The sequence below is a fragment of the Leptomonas pyrrhocoris genome (assembly GCF_001293395.1).
Source record: "Leptomonas pyrrhocoris isolate H10 chromosome Unknown, whole genome shotgun sequence".
NCBI classification, from domain to species: domain Eukaryota; phylum Euglenozoa; class Kinetoplastea; order Trypanosomatida; family Trypanosomatidae; genus Leptomonas; species Leptomonas pyrrhocoris.
Window position 1 is genome coordinate 83,245 of NW_015438373.1, and position 19,950 is coordinate 103,194.

Here is a 19,950-nt window from a genome sequence, read left to right on the forward strand (position 1 = left end):
TATATATATATATATATATATATATATATCTACTGCGAATGACATCGTTGCGACTCACCGCCGTTTCTGTTCAAATCCACGAGCTAGCTGTGTTTGGGCACGGCGTTGTACGCAGTCGAAACACGCTGCGGCACGAGGCGTCTTCTCCCAGCAGTTCGCTTTCTTGTTGTTATGCGGGAAAGGAAGCGGTGCATCTCAAAAAATGCCGCCCCCAACTCAGGTCGCGCTCTTATGGCATTTTGTGACGCCTCTTCTTGCTGTTCTTGTACGCTGATCTTCCTTGAATTCGCCGAAGTCCCCACCACCACCACCGCCGCTTTCTCTTTCCTTTGCTGCCATTCATCTCGCGTACACTTCAAACTCCTCTGCCTTCGTTGGAGCACAAAGAGTCCTTGTTTGTTTTCTGTTATTTTCTGCCGTGTACATACACACTCCCACGCTTCCCCGCACTTGTTCTACGGTTGTTCACTGCCGTCTGCGCAACAGTCCTGCTATCGACGCCATGTCGCACCGGTACGACTCCCGCACCACGACCTTCTCGCCGGAGGGGCGCCTCTACCAAGTCGAGTACGCCGCGGAGGCCATCCAGCAAGCCGGCACGGTGATCGGCGTGTGCACCAAAGACGGCGTCGTCCTCGCCGGGGAGAAGATGGCTCCCCATCCCCTCTTCGACAGTGAAAACATGCAAGACAAGAATACCGGCGGCGAGAAGGTGTACAAGATCGCGGAGCACATCGGCTGCAGCGTGGCCGGCGTCACGTCGGACGCCTACGCGCTGATGAACTACGCCCGTCTGACGGCGCAGCGACACCAGTACGCGTTTCGCGAGCCGATGGCCACCGAGGATCTCTGCCGCACCCTCTGCGATGAGAAGCAGATGTACACCCAGTACGGCGGCGTGCGTCCGTACGGCGTGTCGTTCCTGCTGGCGGGCTGGGACCGCTACTACGGCTACCAGCTCTACTCGACGGAGCCGAGTGGGGACTACAGTGCATGGAGCGCACACGCCATCGGTCAGAATGAGCAGATTGCGCAGTCCACCTTGAAGAAGGACTGGAACGAGTCGATGACGCTGGAGGACGGGATGTTGCTGGCCCTGCGTGTGCTGAGCAAGACGATGGACACGGCGAAGATCGACCTGGATCGAGTGGAGATGGCCGTCCTGCACAAGGTGCCAGCGCCCATCGAGAGCAAGCTGCTGGACCCGCACAGTCACCATCCGAAGACGGTGCCGGAGTTCCACATTCTCGCGCGCAGCGAGCTGAAGCCGCACGCCGAGCGCGCCGACCAGGCTCGTGAGGCCGAGGAACAGGCCGAGGCGGAGCGCGAGCGCCAGCAGGAGCAGAGGCTGACGTCGTAAAAATTCGAGAAGGTGAGGAAATGTTTGTGAGCTGGAAAGTGACGGAAGAAGGCGAGGGGAAAAAGAACCACTTGATTGCGCAAAGAGCGATGACTTGAGCGTTTCTGTGGTGATGCATCGCATGAGCGTACTCCACATTTCTGTTCTACGGTGCGTTACCTCCTGTCCTTCTTCTATTGTGTGTTTTTCCGTTCCCGACACGCCTTCGTGTGGGTAAGCGAGTCCGCCCAGAAAGCCGTGCTCTCTGTCTCTCCCTCTCTGTTCTGTTGGCGGGCTCTCTTCGTCTTTTTCTTTTCATTATTACTATTGGTTGTTTCAACAGATGCTCTTGTGGAGCTGCAGACGATGCCGATGCGTTCGCAAAGCTGTCGTTGTTGCTCTTTGCTGAGGCAGTCCTCTTCGCGGGACACGGAGGTGTCGAAGACGGACCAAACCAGGGAATGGCGAGTTATGGCGACTCTCTTTCTTTCTCTGGAGGTTTGGTGTCTGTCGCTGTTACCGACGTCGGTGGTTTTAGGAAGTAACGGCGGATTATTGTTATCTTATCTCTATTGGTGGTGTTTTCATATATACGTGTGTTTGCGTGTACGTTTCCTGCATGTCAACTGGGGTGCCGAACTTACCGAAACTGTTAAAGGGAAAAAACTGCTTTCATATGCAGCAAAGAATAAGAGCCCTTGTTGGCTCGTATTGGGTTCCCTTGTGGGCGCCGGCTAAAGACCCGAAAGGGGCAGATGAATGTCGAGGACGTCTACGCGCACTCGAGCATTGCCGGATGCAACACGACGAGAGATGGAAATGGGAAAGAACAAAAGAAAACGTTTTCATGCGCCTGGCGTTGAAAAGAGAGAAGAATGCAAGCGAATAACACAAAATCGATTTGCGGAGTCGCATGCTGGTCTTCGCCGATTTTCTTTGCTGTGCTTTCGCCCCTCCGTGCACCACGAAATCGCTGCTCCACGCAGACTTAGCAGTCTTTACGAGACCTCTTTCCAGCGCTACTGTGCATGTTCTTTCTCCACCTTTCCTCTTCTTCTGCTAAATGCCTCCTCTTTTTTTTTTCTCCTCGCGGTGAGTTGGCATACGAGCGGGGTGCTCACGCCGCCATTCGAAGAACTGCGCTCCACAAACGGGCAGCTCCATTGTACACCGAAGAGGAAAGAAAGGAAAAGGGAACGTTACAGAATCAGGGAATTGTTTGATTATTGGTTTGTTTGTGTGTGTGTGTGTGTGAGGAAGTTTTAGCCGAGACTCTCGTGTGCACTGTGTGTGTATATATATATACCTGCCGTGTCGGGCGACGCACAGGTAACGTCGTTGCGGAGACGCAGAAGCTGTCCACTGTAGCGGCGTGACGTCCTCACTGGACGCATTACCACCGCACAGCATTTGGAGCTCTTTAGGAGTGAAGGCAGCTCATCACTGTCGTACGAAGGAAAGGAGCATCTGCATTGAACAACTTAAGGAACGCGCTTTGTTTGTGTTTTGGTTTTTGTTGTTGTTGCTGGCTCGACACATTCTCGACGGTGTTTAGCAGCGTACCGCTCTTCTTCCTCTTCTCTTCGTTGTTTCGGGTGTTTTTCTTCTTTTCCTTTTACGACAGCGGACGGCGTTGGTGCCAATTCGAGAAGCGCTTTCGCTGTCATCCTTTTTCCACTCCGTACTTTTTCTGTTTCCGAATTCTACTCCCTCACGTACAATCTCTGCCTTAGGGAGGGGGGGGTAGCGCGTGTGTGACGAAGCCATTTTCTTCCTTGTACGCGACGGCGCGCCGCTCACCCGGTATACACAAAAAGTTCGGATCTCCTGTGTGTGTCTCTCTTTTCCATTTTCCCCATAAAAGACATCTTCTTCGCTGAGTTTGCCCTTCCTTTCTTTCTGGTATTTTTCCGTTGTCAGCTGGACTGAAAGAGAAGGCGCCCTTTGTGTGTGTGTGTGTGTGTGTGTTCTCTCCTTCATTCACCGCCTCCTTTGCGCTCTGTTCTACCATTATTCGGTTTTCTCTTTACAACTCCCGTTGTGTTTCCCTTCCTGCTGCTCCTATGCATCATGTGCGCGAGCGTGGTGCGGCCTCCGCGCGCGAAGGCGGCGATGCCACAAGCAGCTCGGTGGATATCGCGACGCAGCCATCCTCCAAAGCTGTCGGCATGAACGACGTGGTCAGCGGTGTGCCGAAGCACCAGAGCGAGCCCACCGCACTGCCGGAGAGCGGCGCGGGTCTCCCCGGCGGCCCGGCCGGTGTCCGCGCCCGCCGTCACGTGGAGGTGCTGTTCCACCCCGAGCTGCGGCGGACGAAGGAGGTGATTCGGCGGCCGGAGTGGGTACGGCGCACCGGTGAGGCCGTCGCCCACCGCGGCTCCCTCAACACGATCGCCCTCTTTGGCCTCGTCTTTGCGAACTGCGTGGGCGGCGGCTACGGCTTCGAGGACGGCATCGGCGCCGCCGGGCCGCTCATCACGCTGATCGTGTGCATCCTTCTGCCGTGGATTTGGGCCCTGCCGACTGGGCTGGCCGTCGCGGAGCTGTCCACGGCGGTGCCGAGCAATTCCGGGGTGCTGATGTGGACGAACGCAGCCTTCCCGCCGTTCATCTCCTTCATGTGCATCCTCGCGACGATCTTCATCACCTTCATTGGCAACGCCACCTATCCGAACCTGACGGCGCAGTACGCCGAGCAACTCGGCCACCTCTCCGCCGGCCCCGTCGCGGCGGTGAAGATCGGCGTGGTCGTCTTCTGCTGCGCGCTGAACTGCGTTGGGGTGGAGATCGTCGGCAGCAGCTCGATTGTGCTGTGCGGGATCACAATTCTGCCGTTCTCCCTCCTGACGGTCATTCAGCTCTTTGGTCACGGCTTTAACAAGGCGGTGCTGTACGTGGATGTGCGGAAGGTGGACTGGGCGGCCTTCTTTTCCATCATCAGCTGGAACTACGCAAACATCGAGAACGCCGGCGCCGTCGTGGAGGAAGTGGCGAACCCGCGCAGTGCCCTGCCGAAGGCCATGATCATGTTGCAGTTCAGCACCTACGTGGCCTACGTGATGCCCATGTTGGCGGGTGTGAGTGCCATGGGCCTCAATCAGGACTACTCGCAGTGGAAGGCGGGGCACTGGCCCGATGTGGCGAAGGTAATCGCTGGAGATTGGCTCAAGTACATGCTCTTCTCCGGTGCTCTCCTCAGCGGCGTCGGTTTTACACTGACGAGTATGTGCTGCACCAGCCGCCTGCTGGCTGGCATGGGCACGATGCAGATGTTCCCCAAGAAGGTGTCGCGCATAATTGGCTACTACCACCCTCGCCTCGGCACGCCGATCCCTGCCATCGTCATCAACTCCACCTTGACGCTGGTGTTTAGTGTGAGCATGGACTTCACGAGCGTCGTGGCGCTCTGCCAGTCGATCTACTGCATCCGCATGCTCCTCATCTACGCCGCGCTGGTGAAGCTGCGGATCGAGTACCCGAACCTGCCGCGGCCTTACGCGCTGCCGTGTGGGACGTGGATGGCAGCGCTGTGCCTCCTGCCGGCGGCGTTGTTCTCCCTCATGGCCTCCATCGTGTCCGCCATGTCGTCGCTGGCGATCGGCATCGCCCTCGTGTGCTTTGTGGTGGGCGGCAGCGGTCTCTCGTGGGTGTACTGCCGAATTTTCGCCCGCAACGGCTTTCAAGGCGTCATTGTCCAGTGTGAGGTGTCGTCCGACGAGGACGGCGACGGCGGCGGCGGCGGTGGCGGTGCGGCGAGCGCGGAGGACGGTACGTTGAGCGAGGGTGTCTTCTACCACGACGACGATGCGAGCGTCGATGAGGACGGCGGAGGAGACTTTCTACTCGGCATCTTGCCAGCCGCCACGGCAAGCCCAACGTCCGCGACGCAGAACCCAAACGGCGGTTTGACTATGTACAGCAGTGGACCTCCGCAGGTCTATTTACGCCGCGGTGCGACCGACCTGGACGCCGTCGGCCCGGGTGAGGAGGTGCGCGACGTGGAGTACACAAATCATGAAGTTCCGCTGGACACCAGCGCCGTGGGATTCAGCACGAACCATAGCAACAGCGTCAGCAACGTCAACCTGAGCAACGCCGCGAGCAAGTCTCCGTCCGGCTTTGGGCAGAGCAGCTTCCCGGTCTTTGCTGGCAGCCTCAACCGTGGTCCGGCACTGCGCCACCGCCACCGCACGCGCAGCCTCGGCGCGAGTCAGAACGTCGTCAGCGGCGAGGACAGCGCGGAGGAGGGCGAGCACACGGCAGGGGAGTGGGTGACCAGGCCAGCAGGCTACGTGACGCCGTTGGCCGACTTTGGCGGACACGGTAACAGGAGCGGTAGCGCCAGCTTCACCACCTCCCCGACGCCGCAGCTCTCCGCTGGCGGCTTTGATGTTCCGCCGGGGCTGCCGCCGCTGCCGGCCACACGCGACCGCAGTCGTGGGGCGACGCCGACAGGTGGGCGCCGTAGTCCGCTGCCGCACGGAGGCAGTCAAGGGGCGAAGAAGCCGTCGGACGATTTTTGAAGAGCTCCTTCTTCTTTGTTGTTTTGCTGTAGATCTGTGTAGCGTGTCGTAAGTTGCATGCAATGGAATTCGTTTAACGCGTGTCACCCCACACAACGCCCTATGTAATGCCAGTGGCTACCCAGCAACGATGCATAGCAAAGGAGCGCTTACTGCGTTACCGTGTCCTCCTTGTTTTTGGTACGCGCTTGAATGCGCCTGTGTTTGTTTGTCTCGCCTTCTTTTTTTTTTAATGCTGCAGCGCCTTTCTTTCAGGGGTTTTTTTTAAGTCGAGTTGCCGCTGACAGCGGGGATGTCCTCTTGTCCTTCTTGGTGTGCGACGTGCGATGTGATGGCGGAGGGCAACGCAACCGCGAACGCTCGCAGAAGTGCTCGCCAACGAAACTGGCGTGCTGGTGAATCGACTCCTTGGAAAAGCAAGGTGTCTGCTTCAGGCGAGGCATCACATTGTTGCTCTTATCGAACGTACATAGAAATGGATTGAGCGCAAACATCTGGCTGAGATGAAAGAGACGGGCGGGGGGGGGGGGAGGGAGAGATGGGGGTAACTCCGTAAGCGCGAGTGTGCCGACGTGTTCGCCGGCAACCAGTGGACTCTTTCCTGTTGGAAAAGGAAAGAAAAAGTCTGTAGTCGCGTTCCTTCCACCGTCCACTTACGATATTTATTATTATTATTCATAGAGTAGAACTACGTATCGTATGCTTCTTTTTCTAAAGCATTCGACGTTGCTTCAGTATTGTATTTCATCTTAGGCTTTCTCCGCGGTTATGGTGTGCCGTAGCGTGCTCGACCTGTGACTCTTCATTGCTTGTTTGGGGGGAGACGGAACGAACATCTTCGTTCGCTCTCTTAACGACGATGATGACGATGATGTGTGTGTGTGTGTGTGTGTGTGTGCTGCTCAACTTCCACCTTTGATTTTGACTGCGTCCCCTCGCAGGCTCACAAAAAAAATGGAAGGGACGGAAAAAATGAGTTGAATGTGATTGGCAGCGGAGAGATTGGCGGATCTCGGTCATTTAGGGTAATGCTCTAAACTATCTTCTCCTTTTCTATTACCTCCTGAATCCTGGTTCTTCCGTATTCTGGTTTGCCTGGCACAGTTGCTTTCAGCATCGAGAGAAACTCCGGTTTTTCGCTGAAATCCACCCGCCCACCCCCGGTCCCTCCCACGACAGGGACCCATGGGATCCTTAAAAAGATCCATGATTTTTGTTTTCCTTGCACTTCGTAAAGCGATACTCTCTGAGAAAAAGTCCGACGACAAACACGACAGATAAAGAAGAACGGAATTGGGGCAGATACTAGATAGTGAAGAAACAATGAGTAGCCTTGATGGGGACATTGATGCCAGGTACTCGCTAGTTATGTATTTCCCTAAATGCCGTGCAATCACTTCGACTCTTGACTTCCTATCCTTCTTATTCCTCTTCGCCACGACATCATCATTTACTGGAAGGTGTGGCTCATCCTACTTATCATGACTCTTCACCTTCGTCGAGGCCCTTACCGTGCAGAAGCATCGCCATCGAGCCGCATAAAGTTGTTGGTTTCTTCTTTCCTCGTCATCAGCCGCATTCAGAGAATCTGCCATGAAGGATTCCACGCGAGCACACGCCGACCCGCCCGCCACAGGCGCACCAACAAGGCCAGCTCCCACTTTGCCGCACATCACAGCTGCGTCTCTCGCTGCGTCGTTCTCCACCAGTCCGCCCAGCGGCACCGCCGTGGACGAGTACGACCGGCAAGATGTCTCCGGCATTCTCCCACCCAGCCGGCGCTCCTCCGCGGCGGACGCGTCGCTCTCGTGGCTGACCCGTAAAGCATCATCGCAGGGGGGCGATAAAGATCACACCAGAAGTGGCAGCAGCAGCAGCAGCCAGAAGAAGACGGAGGTGGTACTGACACCCGCACTGCCGCCACAGCTATTCGAGGCTACAGCCGCAGCATCTGGGCTCGCTGCGCCGCTGAAGTTCATCTCCGCAACGGCGGTGACGCCGGCAGATGTATCGGAGGAAGAGAAAAAAGGTACGACAACTACGCCACGTTGGCGGAGCGCCGACGCCGCAGCACCGGCGGTAGGGCGGACACCGACTTCCACCTTGACGATTTCGGATCCCTTCGAGAGCCCACCGATTGAGGCAGCCAACACGGCACCACCACCGCTGGCAACGTCAGCACCTGCCAGCAGCAAGGACATGCCGTCCGGCCTCCCCCGCTACCGCTTTGGTGATGTCGACGAACCCTCCCCCTTGCGCCCCTCGACCGTTGCGGCGAGTGGCCCGCGTGAGGTGACGGTCACGGGGCCACCCCCGCAAGTCTCCCCCGCTCCATCCTCGCAGACACAGCAGCATCAACGCGACGACCACGTTGATACAGAAACGCTCACAGAAGGCAATAAGGAGAGCCGCGCTGTGAAGAGCGACACGACAGTCAACGCTGCAGCGCTCACCACGGCCGCTGTGGCGGTGGCACAACCGCCAAACCAGTCATCACACCTCGGTGCGCCAATTCCGTACGCTTGCCGTCTTAGCAGCAGCAGCAGCAGTCGCAGCGGCAGCAGCATCAGCGCAACTCATCGGGCTTCACACGCAGCAAACTCCGCTGTAGGCGCCGCCGCCCACGTGCGCTTCTCATCCGATGTCAACGAGGTCGAGGCAACTCCGCGTACGTCCGCCGCATTCATTGCAGCTGCCTCGCCAGCGCAGCGCTCTGCGACGGAGATGCGGGCAGTCGTTGCCGTTGAGGATGGCAGGAGTGACGGAGACGGTGCGAGGCACGACGGACGCGGTGAGGGCGGCAGCGGCCATCACCAACACGATTTCCCGCGTGGACACCGACACGAAGGAGAACGCGGAAACAGCCTCGACATGCCTGCCCTGCCGCTGCTGCTGTCGCCCGATGAGCTGCAGCAGGAGAGACTAAAGGTCTACGATCAGACATCTGGAAGGGGTTCAGGCAGCTGCGCCAACAACGGTGATGGTGCGGAGCGACATCAACGTGACGCCCACCACCACTACCACACGACCGAGGAGGGCGAAGACATCGGCGACGAGGGTGCAGTCGCACCTCGCAGAGATGTGGGCGTGGAGAGGAAGGAAAGCCGCGGAATGGGAAGCGGCAGCGTCAGCAACAACAGCGATCCCCACCACCGCAGCAGCAAAGCTCCAGAAGACCACGGCGACGTCGCGACTCTCGACTTCTTAAAGGACACGACGGCCACCCTTCTCCCTGACGCCTTCACCAGCATGTTCGCCTCCACCACACACTTCTTGCGGAGTGGCACCGACGCAATGGTCAGCGCGGTCCCGCCGCCGCTGCGCCGGGCGATGCGCAAAACCGGGGAAGGCATCGCCGCCGCCGCGGACGTGACGGGGTCGATGTTGTCGAACGTCAGCGCGTACGCTATGCGCGGCGTGCCGGACCGGGTGATGTCGCCCGAGTGGAAGTACCTCGTCTTTGTCGACGCGGTGAACGTTCTCAAGTGCTCGCTGAACGTCAACATTCTGGTCGCGCCGTACGTTTTCCGCATGGCTGGCCTTGTCGGCGGGCTGCTGCTGATCGTGGTGATGCAGGTGGTGTGCTGCTACTACACGGAGGTGTACTTCAAGGCAAAGGGCGAGTTGCAGAGCGCCAACCAGGTCATCATGTACGGCGATGTCCCTCGCATCACCTTCGGTCGCTGGTACCCGACCTTCCAGCTGTGGTACGAGGGAATCGCGCTGGTGGCCACCGTGGCCTACGCGGCCCTCAACATGCAAGCACTGCTCCCGCACATGCACATCACCGGCAACGCCGCCAAGGCGCTCAGCTTCATCATCCCCTCGCTTTTCTGTTTACCCCTTGCGTTCATGAAGCGGGCCCGCACGCAGCAGTCGATGATGACCCTCGCTAGTCTTCTCATCTTTATCGCTCTTGTCATGATGTTTGCCGTGTTCCCGTACGGCAGCGTGATGGCAGTCACCATCGGCACCATCGAAGGCAACCCTAACGCGGCGGTGCTGCAACTCTTTCCGCCGTCGGCGCCGGAGTTCTTCGTCGCCATCAGCATCTGCGTGTTTATTCTTACCCCGCTGAGCCAGGCAGTGCCGGTGGAGCGGACAATGCAGCCGCGGCGCTACGTTAAGCTGCTGCGCGTGAGTGTACTGATAAGCACGGTGGTGTACATCGCGTTCGGTGTGTGCGCCATCGTCTCCTACGGCTCTCACACGTGTTCTGTCCTGTCGACCTCCTTCGGCAACCACAACACAAACGTGGAGGTGGCTGTCATGTCGCTGCTCTTCTTCGCCTTTCTCTTTTACATCCCGCTGAACATGTTTGAGCTGGGTGAGCTGTGTGACCGACGCGTGCTGGGGTGGCGCGCCATTCCCCGCTACGGCGAGTTTGGCCCAAACACGCTGCGCATCTTCGTTCTGGTGGGCAGCGCGCTGCTTGCGTGGTGCATCCCCTACTACGGGCTGCTCATTGCGCTGGCGGGGTGTCTCGGCTACAGCATCGTTGCGATTCTCATCCCAGCCGCCTTGGACTACGTGTGCCGTGCGCGGCGTGGACTGCTGCGAGGCCGCATGCCGCGCTTTCTCGACTACGTTATTACCTTCAGCGGGGCAGCGCTGGGCGGTGTGATTTGCCTGGTGGGTGTCATCATGACGTCATACGAAATGTGGCTGGTTATCCAGTCTGGCTACTCCACAACGTGCTAGCGTGGACACACGCTTGAGGTGTGTTGGGTGTGTTTGGCTCTGGAAAGGGAAGGGAAATCAAGTGGTACGGACTGTGTCGCACCGCACAACAGCCTGGGGCCGAGGCAGGGGTTTGCAGAATACGCATCGCTGACCGTCTATTTGTTTTTATCACCTTATATATATATATATATATTTCTTCTTCGATTCTTCTCCTGTTCGTGCATCACTGCACGGCACACCATTACCGGTAAGCGTACTCTTCTTGGATTCCGCTGCTGTTGCTTTAAATGCAAATTGCCATCACCGCTCCTTTCTTCATGTTTTCTGCCTTTCCGATGGAAAAGCTGAGACGGTCTCTTCGCTTTGAGCACCTCGACAAAGACGTTGAACGTGGCGTAGGCACACACACACACACACACACACACACGTTGAACGCCCCACCGTGCCTTTGCCACTCGTGTTGCCCAGTCTTCTGCCAATGTGTCTTGTTCTTTACGGGAGGGGGGGGTCCTACGGTGCTCGTTGTTGCCTATCCCACGCACCTTCCTTTACCTCATTGTTTCCCTCTCTCTCGCTCAACACCTTGCGTGCATCTGCGTGACGAATGTGACGTAGAGTACAGCTGTCGAAGAGGCGCAGAGACGCGCCGACGTCCCTCTACGCAGCACCCCGCTACCAATAACAGCAGCGCCTTTTCGGTTGTCGTACAGCAACGTGCACACTCACTTATATTATCAAAGAGTATTTCGTTAAAAGAAAACTCGTAGATCTCTTTGCGTGTGTGCGTGTGTGTGTTTTCTTTTATGAGCCACATCAGCGAAAGCGACGTGGCGGATGCCCGCGCTGGTGCGCAGCCGCCCACGAGCGACCCCGCCGTCCCCGCCTCTCTCGCGCGCCTCAGAAACGCGTTCGGCCCTAGTGATGGTGATGATGGTGGTGGTGGTCAGAGGGGTGCCGTGCGACCTGGACCAGCATCGAACAACCTTACAGCTGCCCCGGCAGAGCCGCCAGCTGTCCTGTCCGATACAGCGCAACTTAACGTAGACTCGATCCGTGTCGACCGCAGCTCCGCGACGTCCGCGCCGGACACCAGCGGCGTCTATAGAGCACGCGAGTACTTCCAGGTGCCCCCACCTTCGCCCTCCGCTCATCGTGACAGCAGGGACGACAGACAGGCGAACACGACCACCACCGCTGCGCTGTTGGCTCCTCCCCCGCAGAGTGCCACCCATCACGTCATCCATGGTGGCGGCAGCAGCAGCAGCAGCGACGAAGCTGACTACAACGACGGGGAGCCGGCCATATCCGCCGCGGCCCCGCACGCACCACTGGTGACTCCGGCGCTACCTCCACCTTCGCACGAGCAGCACGACCTCGCACTGCACCGGCGCAGCAGCAGCAGCAGCAGCTCCGATGTGTCCCCGCCTCGCCCCCCTGCCCACCGCCTCACCGCCGAGGAGGAACAGCTGGCTCGTATACGCGCCTACAATGAAATGTCTCGCACCAACGCGAACGGCGCACGCGGGGCGGACGACAGGCGCGGCTTCCTCGCCGACACGGTCACCACGCTGCTGCCAGACGGCGTGACACAGTGGTTTGCGCACTCGACGGATGTCGTTGCGCAGCAGTCGATGGGTGTTGTGCCGGCCGGCGTAAAGCAGGCGGCGAACGCGATCGGCAACGGCGCCCAGCACATCGGCGACGTCATCGAGCAGGTGCCGAACATGATGGTGAACGCGATTCCCACGGCGATCATGTCGAACGAGGTGAAGCAGCTCCTCTTCACGGACTTCAGCAACACCTTCCGCAGCTTCTTTCACACGAACATCTTGTCCATGCCCTTTGTCATCCGTCAGGCGGGGCTGGTGGGCGGCGTGCTTCTCCTGACCTTCGTCGCCGTCACCTCCGAGTACGCCACAGAGGCCTACTTCGGCGCAAAGAAGCAGCTGAAAAATGCGGATGAAGTCATCGTTTACGGCGATGTGCCGCGGATGGTGTGGGGGAAGTGGTATCCCATGCTCAACATCTTCTACGGCGTGACACACCTCATTGGCTTCATCGCCTTCTCTGCCTCGAACTCCGTCGTGCTGCTCGGGTCGATGGGCATGACTGGCGGCGGTGCGCGGGCGCTGGGCCTCATCGTCCCCTCCCTCATTGCTCTCCCGCTGGTGCTCATGAAGAACGTCCACAGTCAGGAGCCGCTGTCCATCTTGTCGAACCTACTCGTGATTACGGCGGTGGTGTTGATGTTCATTGACTTCCCCTACACGGTGGCCGCGCCACTCAAGCTCTGGCCCACCTCCGCCACGGAGTTCTTCGTCGCGTTAGGTGTCAGCGTGTACGCCTTCACTGGTATCGGTTCTACGCTCTCCGTGGAGCGGGCGATGTCGCCGCGGCGCTACCGCAGACTCCTCCGCGCCTCCGTCGCGCTCGCCTACGCGCTTCTGCTTGCCTTTGGCCTCAGCGGCTTCTTGTCCTACGGCAGCCGCACCTGCTCCGTTATGACCGTCTCGCTGCAAAAAGGTCCTCTCCGCACCGCCGTCAGTGCTCTTCTCTTCTTCGCCTCCCTCATGATCATCCCCCAGCAAACGTTTCCCCTGTGTGAGCTGTCCGACCGCCGCCTGCTCGGCATTACGCGATTGACCACCTACTGGGATGTGAAGCCGAATCTCATGCGAATTGCCTACCTCATCGTGAGTGCCTTTGTCGCCTTTATCGTCCCGTACTACGGTCTGCTGCTCTCCATCTCCGGCGCGCTGGGGTGCGGCATTGTGGGGCTCGTCGTGCCCGCCGGCCTGGACTACGTCCGACGTGAGCGGAAAGGCCTCCATCACAACCGCACCATGCGCTTCTACGAGTACCTGATCGTGTTCAGCCTCGGCCTCTACGGCTGCGTGGTGGTGGTGGTGGGGGTCGTGTCGGGCAGCTACCAGCTGTGGATCAGTATCCAAACAGCGTCGACCGACTCGTGTTAGTAGAGTGCTGCGCGCACCAAGAAGCTCAAAGAAAGGGGGTAGTAGGTAACGTGTCGCCGCCTTTGCTGTGTTCGTGTCTGACTCCGTGTGTGAGAGAAGGGAACGAGAGCGAGCGAGGACGCACCTGCCATGTGTGGATCTCCATTTACCCCCACAGCGTTCCCTCCATCCTATTCGTATAGGTTTTTCGTTCTTCCTTTCCAGCACGCTGCTGCTCTGCAATGTCGGCCGAAATGTCTTCGTCGTATCGGCACCGCTCGCATGTTCGTGTTATTGTTTGTCGCTTGCTGTTCGGTTGCGCTGCGCGTCATTGGATTGGCTTTGTTGCGGTGGCGCAGCCCCCACCACTCGTAAAACGAAGACATCTAAAGAAAAACAGAATAGATCTGTGACAGAAGGAATAGCTTCATAGTACCCTGTTCGCACACCGCAGCTTATGCTACGTGGTACGCGCCTTCGCACTCGCCTTGCTCCTCCTGCCTGATCTCCTCTCTCGCTTTCCCTCTCGGCGTTTCGAGAAGGAAGAAGAGATTGACGATATCGTGGTCTATTTACTTTTTCGGGAGGTGCGGAGGAAGCGCATCGCGGTTGCAGTCCGTGGCTTCTTTCTCGGCTCAACCGGACGAATGCGCGCGTTCTGGTCGGGGTGCACGCGGCCTTCGCGCGTCCATGAATCACGCTCCTCCTCCACTCTTGCTGTCGCGCTTCTCATCCTGTCATTCTCTTTCCTCTTCACAAACACACACACACACACACACACACACGTGTGCACTGTGACGCTGCGATAGAGTGCTCCTATCGATCTGGCGTCTCATTTCCTACATCTCTCTTTGATTGCTGCGTAATAGGAACGGTACAAGTCTTCTCGCTGTCTGTACGTTACCGGCGCCTTCGTGTTTTGTTCTGGTTTGTTTGTTTTACGCAGGTGAAAGGGAAAAGTAAGAATATTTCTAAAAGTAAAAACTAACACACGACAGCGAGTGAGGTGGAGAAGTACAATCGAAAACGGGTACTCTCGCACCGTCTCGGCGGCTCTCTTTCGTCTGTCAAACGAACGTGTTTTTTATTATTATTACTACTACTACTATTACTATTGAACCTTTCTTTTCTTGATCTTGCTTTACCCCGCTTGAAGTTGGTGTAACGCGTAGGATTGCAGCTTTATTTTGGTGTTTCGCCGTTGTTATTTCTAATTCGCAAGTTTTCCAGCGTTGGCTCTCTTCTATTTTCCTTTTATTGATCCCTGACCCCCTGCCGCCACTTCAACCACTGCCGGAACGGTTGTTTCTGAACAGGCTTATTTTCTTTTTTCTCTTAACAGACGAGGAGGTGCAGCTCAGTGAGCAAACAGTGAATGCTGTTTTTTTCATATAGGTTTTTCTACAGGTGTTTTACTCTCTGGCGTGTGGTGAATATACATAAATATATAGTTGTATTTTTCCAGCCGTTGCGCGTGGCCCTCTTCGCTTCTCCACCGTTGTTGGCCGTTTCATTTTCCTTTGTTTGCTTTCCTGTCTAGTTCTGTTGTCTCCTTGACTTCATTCTCTTTTCTGGTGTTTGCTTCTCCTGTGTGGGTGTGTGTTTTTAACAAAGACGAGTAGAAGGGTATGTCTGGTGTCTAAGGACAAGTTATGAGAGGTGGAGTTGGATCGTAATTCTCGATATATATATATAGATAAATTCTTCAGCTCGATCTCTTTCTGCTTCTCTTTTGATGTTTCCTCTCTTCCACTCAGGTAGACTACGAGAAAGTATTCCTTCTGCGCAGCGGACGGCGGCAGCAGCAACGGCAAGCCAATTCTGCCACTCGTGCTCGCCTCTGCCTTGTTCCTGCTTTTCTCGATAAATTTATCGGTGTGCCAACAGCGTTGTTTCCTACTCTCTGCTTCTTTCTTTCCTGATCAGAGAGGAGTCGACTAGAGTTTTCCCCTTTTTCTTTTCGACACATTTAAAGTATTGTTGTTGTTGGTATCTTCGCCTTCTTCTTCCTCCTCCTGGTTTTTGTTTTTTACGTCTTTCTCTTTGCTTTCTGCGGTCTCGGCGACACCCTCAGCGGGCCCCGGACGGAGCAGTGGTATTCACTTCACGTGTGTTGCGCCGTACAGTTGCTACCCCCCGCACACACTCTCACTGCACTTCTTCTTTGCTTGTTTGTTTGTTTGTTTAGGTCATCGCACCCTGCACTTCCGCGCTCTTCCGCCCAACAGACGTGTGTGCGTGCTACGACACGGCGAAGGAGGAGCCGCGCAGACGTTAGTGAAGTGTCCTACCCGCCGCTCCTCCTGCATATATATACACACGTTGACTCATACACAAGCTGCGCGAGAGAGAGCGGCGCGCCGGATAAGATTTTAAAAGAAAAACATCGACGTTTGGTGTATGTGAGTTTTTTATTCATTTTTCCTGCTTTCCTTCGTGTATTTTTCTTCCCTATGTCGTCCCTCGTTGACAACACCAAGCCGGCGCAGTGGTCGACCGCCGTGGACGCCGCCGCCACGCCCGCCTCCTCACCGAAAAAGCAGCTCAGGACGAGCACCGACAGCCGCGGCAGCAACACGCGCGCACCACCGCCGCAGCCAACAGACCCGACCTCCGCCGGCGTGAGGGAAGCTGCCAATCCTGCCGCCGCAGCGGTGTGCACGACCACCATGACAGCGAACGCTATGTCTCCTGACAACCCACAGCCGCGCCATGACTCCAGCGATGATCTCGACGGCTACCGCAGCTCGTGTGAACGGTCGGCGTCGGGGGAGGGCCTTCACGGCAGCCGTGAACTCAACAGTCGTGGCAGCAGCAGCAGTGGCGGCGCTCTCGAGAGCAGCGACGCTTTGTTGCTCTCCGCACACATTTGGGCGGACGCGAGCAGGGCGGAGCACGGCGTCGGCGCGCAGGCGGAGGCGCGCGGGTTTACCATCAGCGACAGCAGTAGCAGCGTCGGCGGTGTTGGCTGCTCGGCGTCGGCCACCTCCCCGCCCCACCCCCCTCACTATCACCACCACCACCACGATCACGCGCACGCGGCCCCGCGGTCCAGTGCGGCACGCGATAAGGAGCGGCAGCGGCTGATCGCCTTGAGCGCAGTGGAGGAGCCAACGGCGGCGGCGGCGGGTGCCTCCGTCACGACAGCTCCCAACGTCACGTCGAATCGAAGTGACGGGAAGTCCGGCCGGGCAACGGCGGTCATCACGCCCGTCTCACTCGCGGAGGCCTCAGCGGCCGACAGCGACAGCGACTGCTCCAGCGCCGATGCGCTGTGTCACGGCACGCAGCCCGTCTTCGCCTCTACAAGCGTCAAGACGGCCGCAGCGATGATGTCTGTCCTCGACTCCGAAAGCAGAGGAGAGGTGGAGGCCGCACCTGGCACGGACCCCGTCAAGGCCGCGGACGACCCCACGAATGGCAAGGAAGAAAGCAACGCGGTGATGGGCAGTGGTGACACTGGCGCGCTTCCGCGAGTCATTCCTCACGCCGCGGACTCCAAACGAAGCTCTCCGTCTCCGCACACTCTTTCAGCCGCAGAAGCGATCAAGTCCCCTCTGCAGGCGACCTTCTCACGCCTGTCGCGCTCCTCCAGCAACGACAGCGGTGCGGTAGAGGCATCGGCAGAGTTCGCTGTCCCACCGCCGTCCACGTCGGCGCACCGCAGTGGCTCGATCAGTCCCACCGTGCTGGCGGTAAATGAAGCGTACAGTCACAGTACGCACCACAACAAGAACTACAATAATGCGAGTAATAACAGCATTGGTGGTCGAAGCCAAGTCGCTGGTCATCGCATGAGTCTCGACACACCCGTGGTGGCACCTCTCCCCATCACACCAGAAGTGAGCGCGATGACGGCGGTTATGCTACGGCTCCCACTCGCAGAGGCTCCTGTGACGGCAGCGGACGCCCCTGCGAAGCCCATCAGCACCGACGAGTCAGGCAGCGGTGTCACCGCTGCTGCTGCTGCTGCTCCACAACTGCGGAGCACGTCGTCTTCGGAGATGAGAGAGAAAGGAGAGTCAACCACCACTGCCACCGGAGCGTCAACTGCAACAGCAGCGGCGATGTCCACCGCCGAGAAGGGTGAGGTACAGGTACCCGAGGTCACCTCTTTGGGCGTCAACACCACCACGAATACCGTTATTCCGCCTCTTTCAAAATCGGCCACCACCGCATCCTCGAGTTTCCTCACGTCCACCGTCGACGTTTCCAGCTCCTCGTCGATTGGTGGGCACCACCTCTCCGTCACGGAGGGCAACGCGTTCCTCAAGCAGTCTGGCTCGCGCCGTGAGGAGGCCTTCTACAGCATGATCCGTCCCTATCAAGAAACGCTGGTCCACGAAGCTGTCTGTCAGGCGCCACACACCGTCGAGCACTGGCGGCGTCAAAATGCGGCCTCATCGCACCCCGGCGCCCACCTCGGGGACGACACGGAGGGCAACAGCAGCGGGGGTGCCACCGCCACCGCCACAGCAACAGCAACAGGAGGCGGAGGTGGTGGGGAAACGCCAGCCGTCATTCGGTGCGTTCATGCGGACATGCGTCGCACCGACGGCCCCGTCGCAGCGCCCGTCTCGCACAGGGACGAAGCCGTCTCCGAGTGTGACGCGCGGTGGAAGGCCTATCAGCGCATCGAGGCGGAGGACCTCTCCTCGCTCGATATTTTGGCCTCCGCCCCGCCCACCACCGAGGAGGAGAAGCAGCATTGCCCAATTCTGCATCGTATGCGCAGTGGCACCGGGGACGAATACGTGCCGCCGCCGCCAGGCTGCCCGGCGCACCCACGCAGTGTCAACAACGACATCAACAGTGGCAACAACGGTGTGGTGGCCGTCGTCGCCGCAGACGCCGCCCCTGCCCTTCTCGAGCCGCAAGTCGATGAGAATCTGGTGGAGTTGGCCGCGCGACTGTGGTGGACCATCCGCTTCCGCCACTTCTACCGGACGTCGTCCGCGGCTTATGAAGTGCAGCGGCAGGCGGCCGAGGCGGCCGGCATGTCCTCGCCTTCGTCCTCTGCCTCTCCAGTAGCCGGTGCGGGCGGTAAAGACGGTGCCGGCGTCTCGCGCTGCTCCACCCCCGCCGCCCAGCCTCACTACCCCACCTCGCCCACGCCCGGCCTGCACTTCAAGGAAGAACCGATTCCTTCACCCATCCTGTCGTTGATGCCGCAGTCGGCTGCGAGGTCGCAGGTGGTGCCCCTCAGTGGTACGGCGACGCCCAACATGGTCGGCTCCTTTGCAGCCTCGTCCTTGGAGGGCACCGCCTGCGCCGTCAGCCTGACAGAGCGGCAGTACAACGCACAGAAGCACCGCGCCCTGCAGCTGCTCGCCGCCTTTGTGCCACGATACCACGGCACGTGTCGCCTTTTCCTAAAAGACGTACTGCGGTGTGAACGGCGGGGTATTGCGGCGGCCGCCGCAGCAGCAACGACATCTGCCGCGGCCGTGGCAGCAGCATCACCATCCGTGGCGGCCGTCGCGGTGGCATCGGCAACGGCAGCAACTGCGGCAAAAGACCGTCAGAATCCGCTGGCAGAATGTCAAGGTGACGAAGAGGCAGCGGCGGCGGCACCTGTGCCTCAGATTGTAGATGCCGACGACGACGGCAACGAGGCGGGTGGAAGCCGCAAGATCTGCCGCATGATCATGCTGGAGTACGTCTGCTACAAGTTCGCGCGTCCCTGCGTGATGGATATCAAGATGGGCAGCCGGCAGTATGGACTGCACCCGACAGCGGAGAAGAAGCGGAGTAAGGAGCAGAAGGCGAAGCTGTCCACCTCGGCCCGCTACGGAATACGACTGGCAGGTTACCGGCGGTGGAACACGGCGGAGTCGCGGTACAGCTTCCGCAGTAAACTGCAGTGCCGCACGTTGACGCTGCACGAAGTGAAGAATGAGATCTCCGCGTTTATGCTGCACAACCGCGAGTTGGAGCGCGTGTTTCAACGGCAGCTGCAGCGGCTGCGGGTGGCCTTTAGCCAGCAAACGGTCTTTCGTTTCTACACGTCGTCGCTGTTGTTTGTCTACGACGCCGAAGACCCGTTAGCGACGGCGCGGGTGACGATGGTGGATTTTGCCTACACGTACGAGTCGAAGGAGCTGCTGCAAGGCGGTGATCCAGACGCTGACTTTGCGTATGATGTCGGCTACTTGAAGGCGATCGACACGTTGCTGTCTTTGCTTGCGTAGCCACTGAAGTGTTCGCGGAAGTTTATGGGCGTTGTTTTCCGCTGTATTACTACTTATAGTTTTCTTTTAAGACGGTTTCTGTTGCTGGTGGTGTAGTTGTTCCATTTCTTTATTTCTTTCTTTTTGCGCCCTTACATGAAAGTAGCGGTGTTTGTACTCCACTGTTTCTCCTCTCTTGTTTGGGGGGAGGCATTTAATGCGTTTTATGGCGTGCCTGCGCAGGCCAATGTCTACAAAAAACTGAGATCACTTGTCGGTCT

General features: G+C 58.2%; 5 protein-coding genes across 7 annotated transcripts; all 5 read left to right on the forward strand.

The window, feature by feature from the left end:
* Positions 1 to 378: 378 nt before the first annotated feature.
* ABB37_07101 (putative mitochondrial proteasome alpha 3 subunit) lies at positions 379 to 1,360 on the forward strand (the record flags this gene model as incomplete). Of its 3 annotated transcripts, none has more annotated exons than XM_015805615.1 (1): positions 379 to 1,360. In XM_015805615.1, the coding sequence occupies exon 1, from the start codon at positions 503 to 505 to the stop codon at positions 1,358 to 1,360; it is 858 nt and encodes a 285-aa protein (XP_015655621.1). In that variant the 5' UTR covers positions 379 to 502. The 3 variants fall into 3 exon arrangements, with proteins under 3 accessions (XP_015655621.1, XP_015655622.1, XP_015655623.1); XM_015805616.1 differs by having other exon boundaries at positions 386 to 1,360; XM_015805617.1 differs by having other exon boundaries at positions 485 to 1,360.
* Positions 1,361 to 3,402: 2,042 nt separating this feature from the next.
* On the forward strand, positions 3,403 to 5,862 carry ABB37_07102 (putative Amino acid permease; the record flags this gene model as incomplete). The annotated part of the gene is made up of 1 exon (XM_015805618.1): positions 3,403 to 5,862. The coding sequence occupies one exon, from the start codon at positions 3,403 to 3,405 to the stop codon at positions 5,860 to 5,862; it is 2,460 nt and encodes an 819-aa protein (XP_015655624.1).
* Positions 5,863 to 7,320: 1,458 nt separating this feature from the next.
* Positions 7,321 to 10,563, forward strand: ABB37_07103 (hypothetical protein; the record flags this gene model as incomplete). Its single annotated transcript, XM_015805619.1, has 1 exon — positions 7,321 to 10,563. Exon 1 carries the CDS (start codon positions 7,456 to 7,458, stop codon positions 10,561 to 10,563), a length of 3,108 nt encoding a protein of 1,035 aa, XP_015655625.1. The 5' UTR covers positions 7,321 to 7,455.
* A 595-nt stretch (positions 10,564 to 11,158) lies between these two features.
* Positions 11,159 to 13,520, forward strand: ABB37_07104 (hypothetical protein; the record flags this gene model as incomplete). The annotated part of the gene is made up of 1 exon (XM_015805620.1): positions 11,159 to 13,520. The coding sequence occupies exon 1, from the start codon at positions 11,349 to 11,351 to the stop codon at positions 13,518 to 13,520; it is 2,172 nt and encodes a 723-aa protein (XP_015655626.1). The 5' UTR covers positions 11,159 to 11,348.
* Positions 13,521 to 14,306: 786 nt separating this feature from the next.
* On the forward strand, positions 14,307 to 19,690 carry ABB37_07105 (putative Inositol polyphosphate kinase-like protein; the record flags this gene model as incomplete). Its single annotated transcript, XM_015805621.1, has 1 exon — positions 14,307 to 19,690. Exon 1 carries the CDS (start codon positions 15,953 to 15,955, stop codon positions 19,688 to 19,690), a length of 3,738 nt encoding a protein of 1,245 aa, XP_015655627.1. The 5' UTR covers positions 14,307 to 15,952.
* Between the last annotated feature and the right edge of the window lie 260 nt (positions 19,691 to 19,950).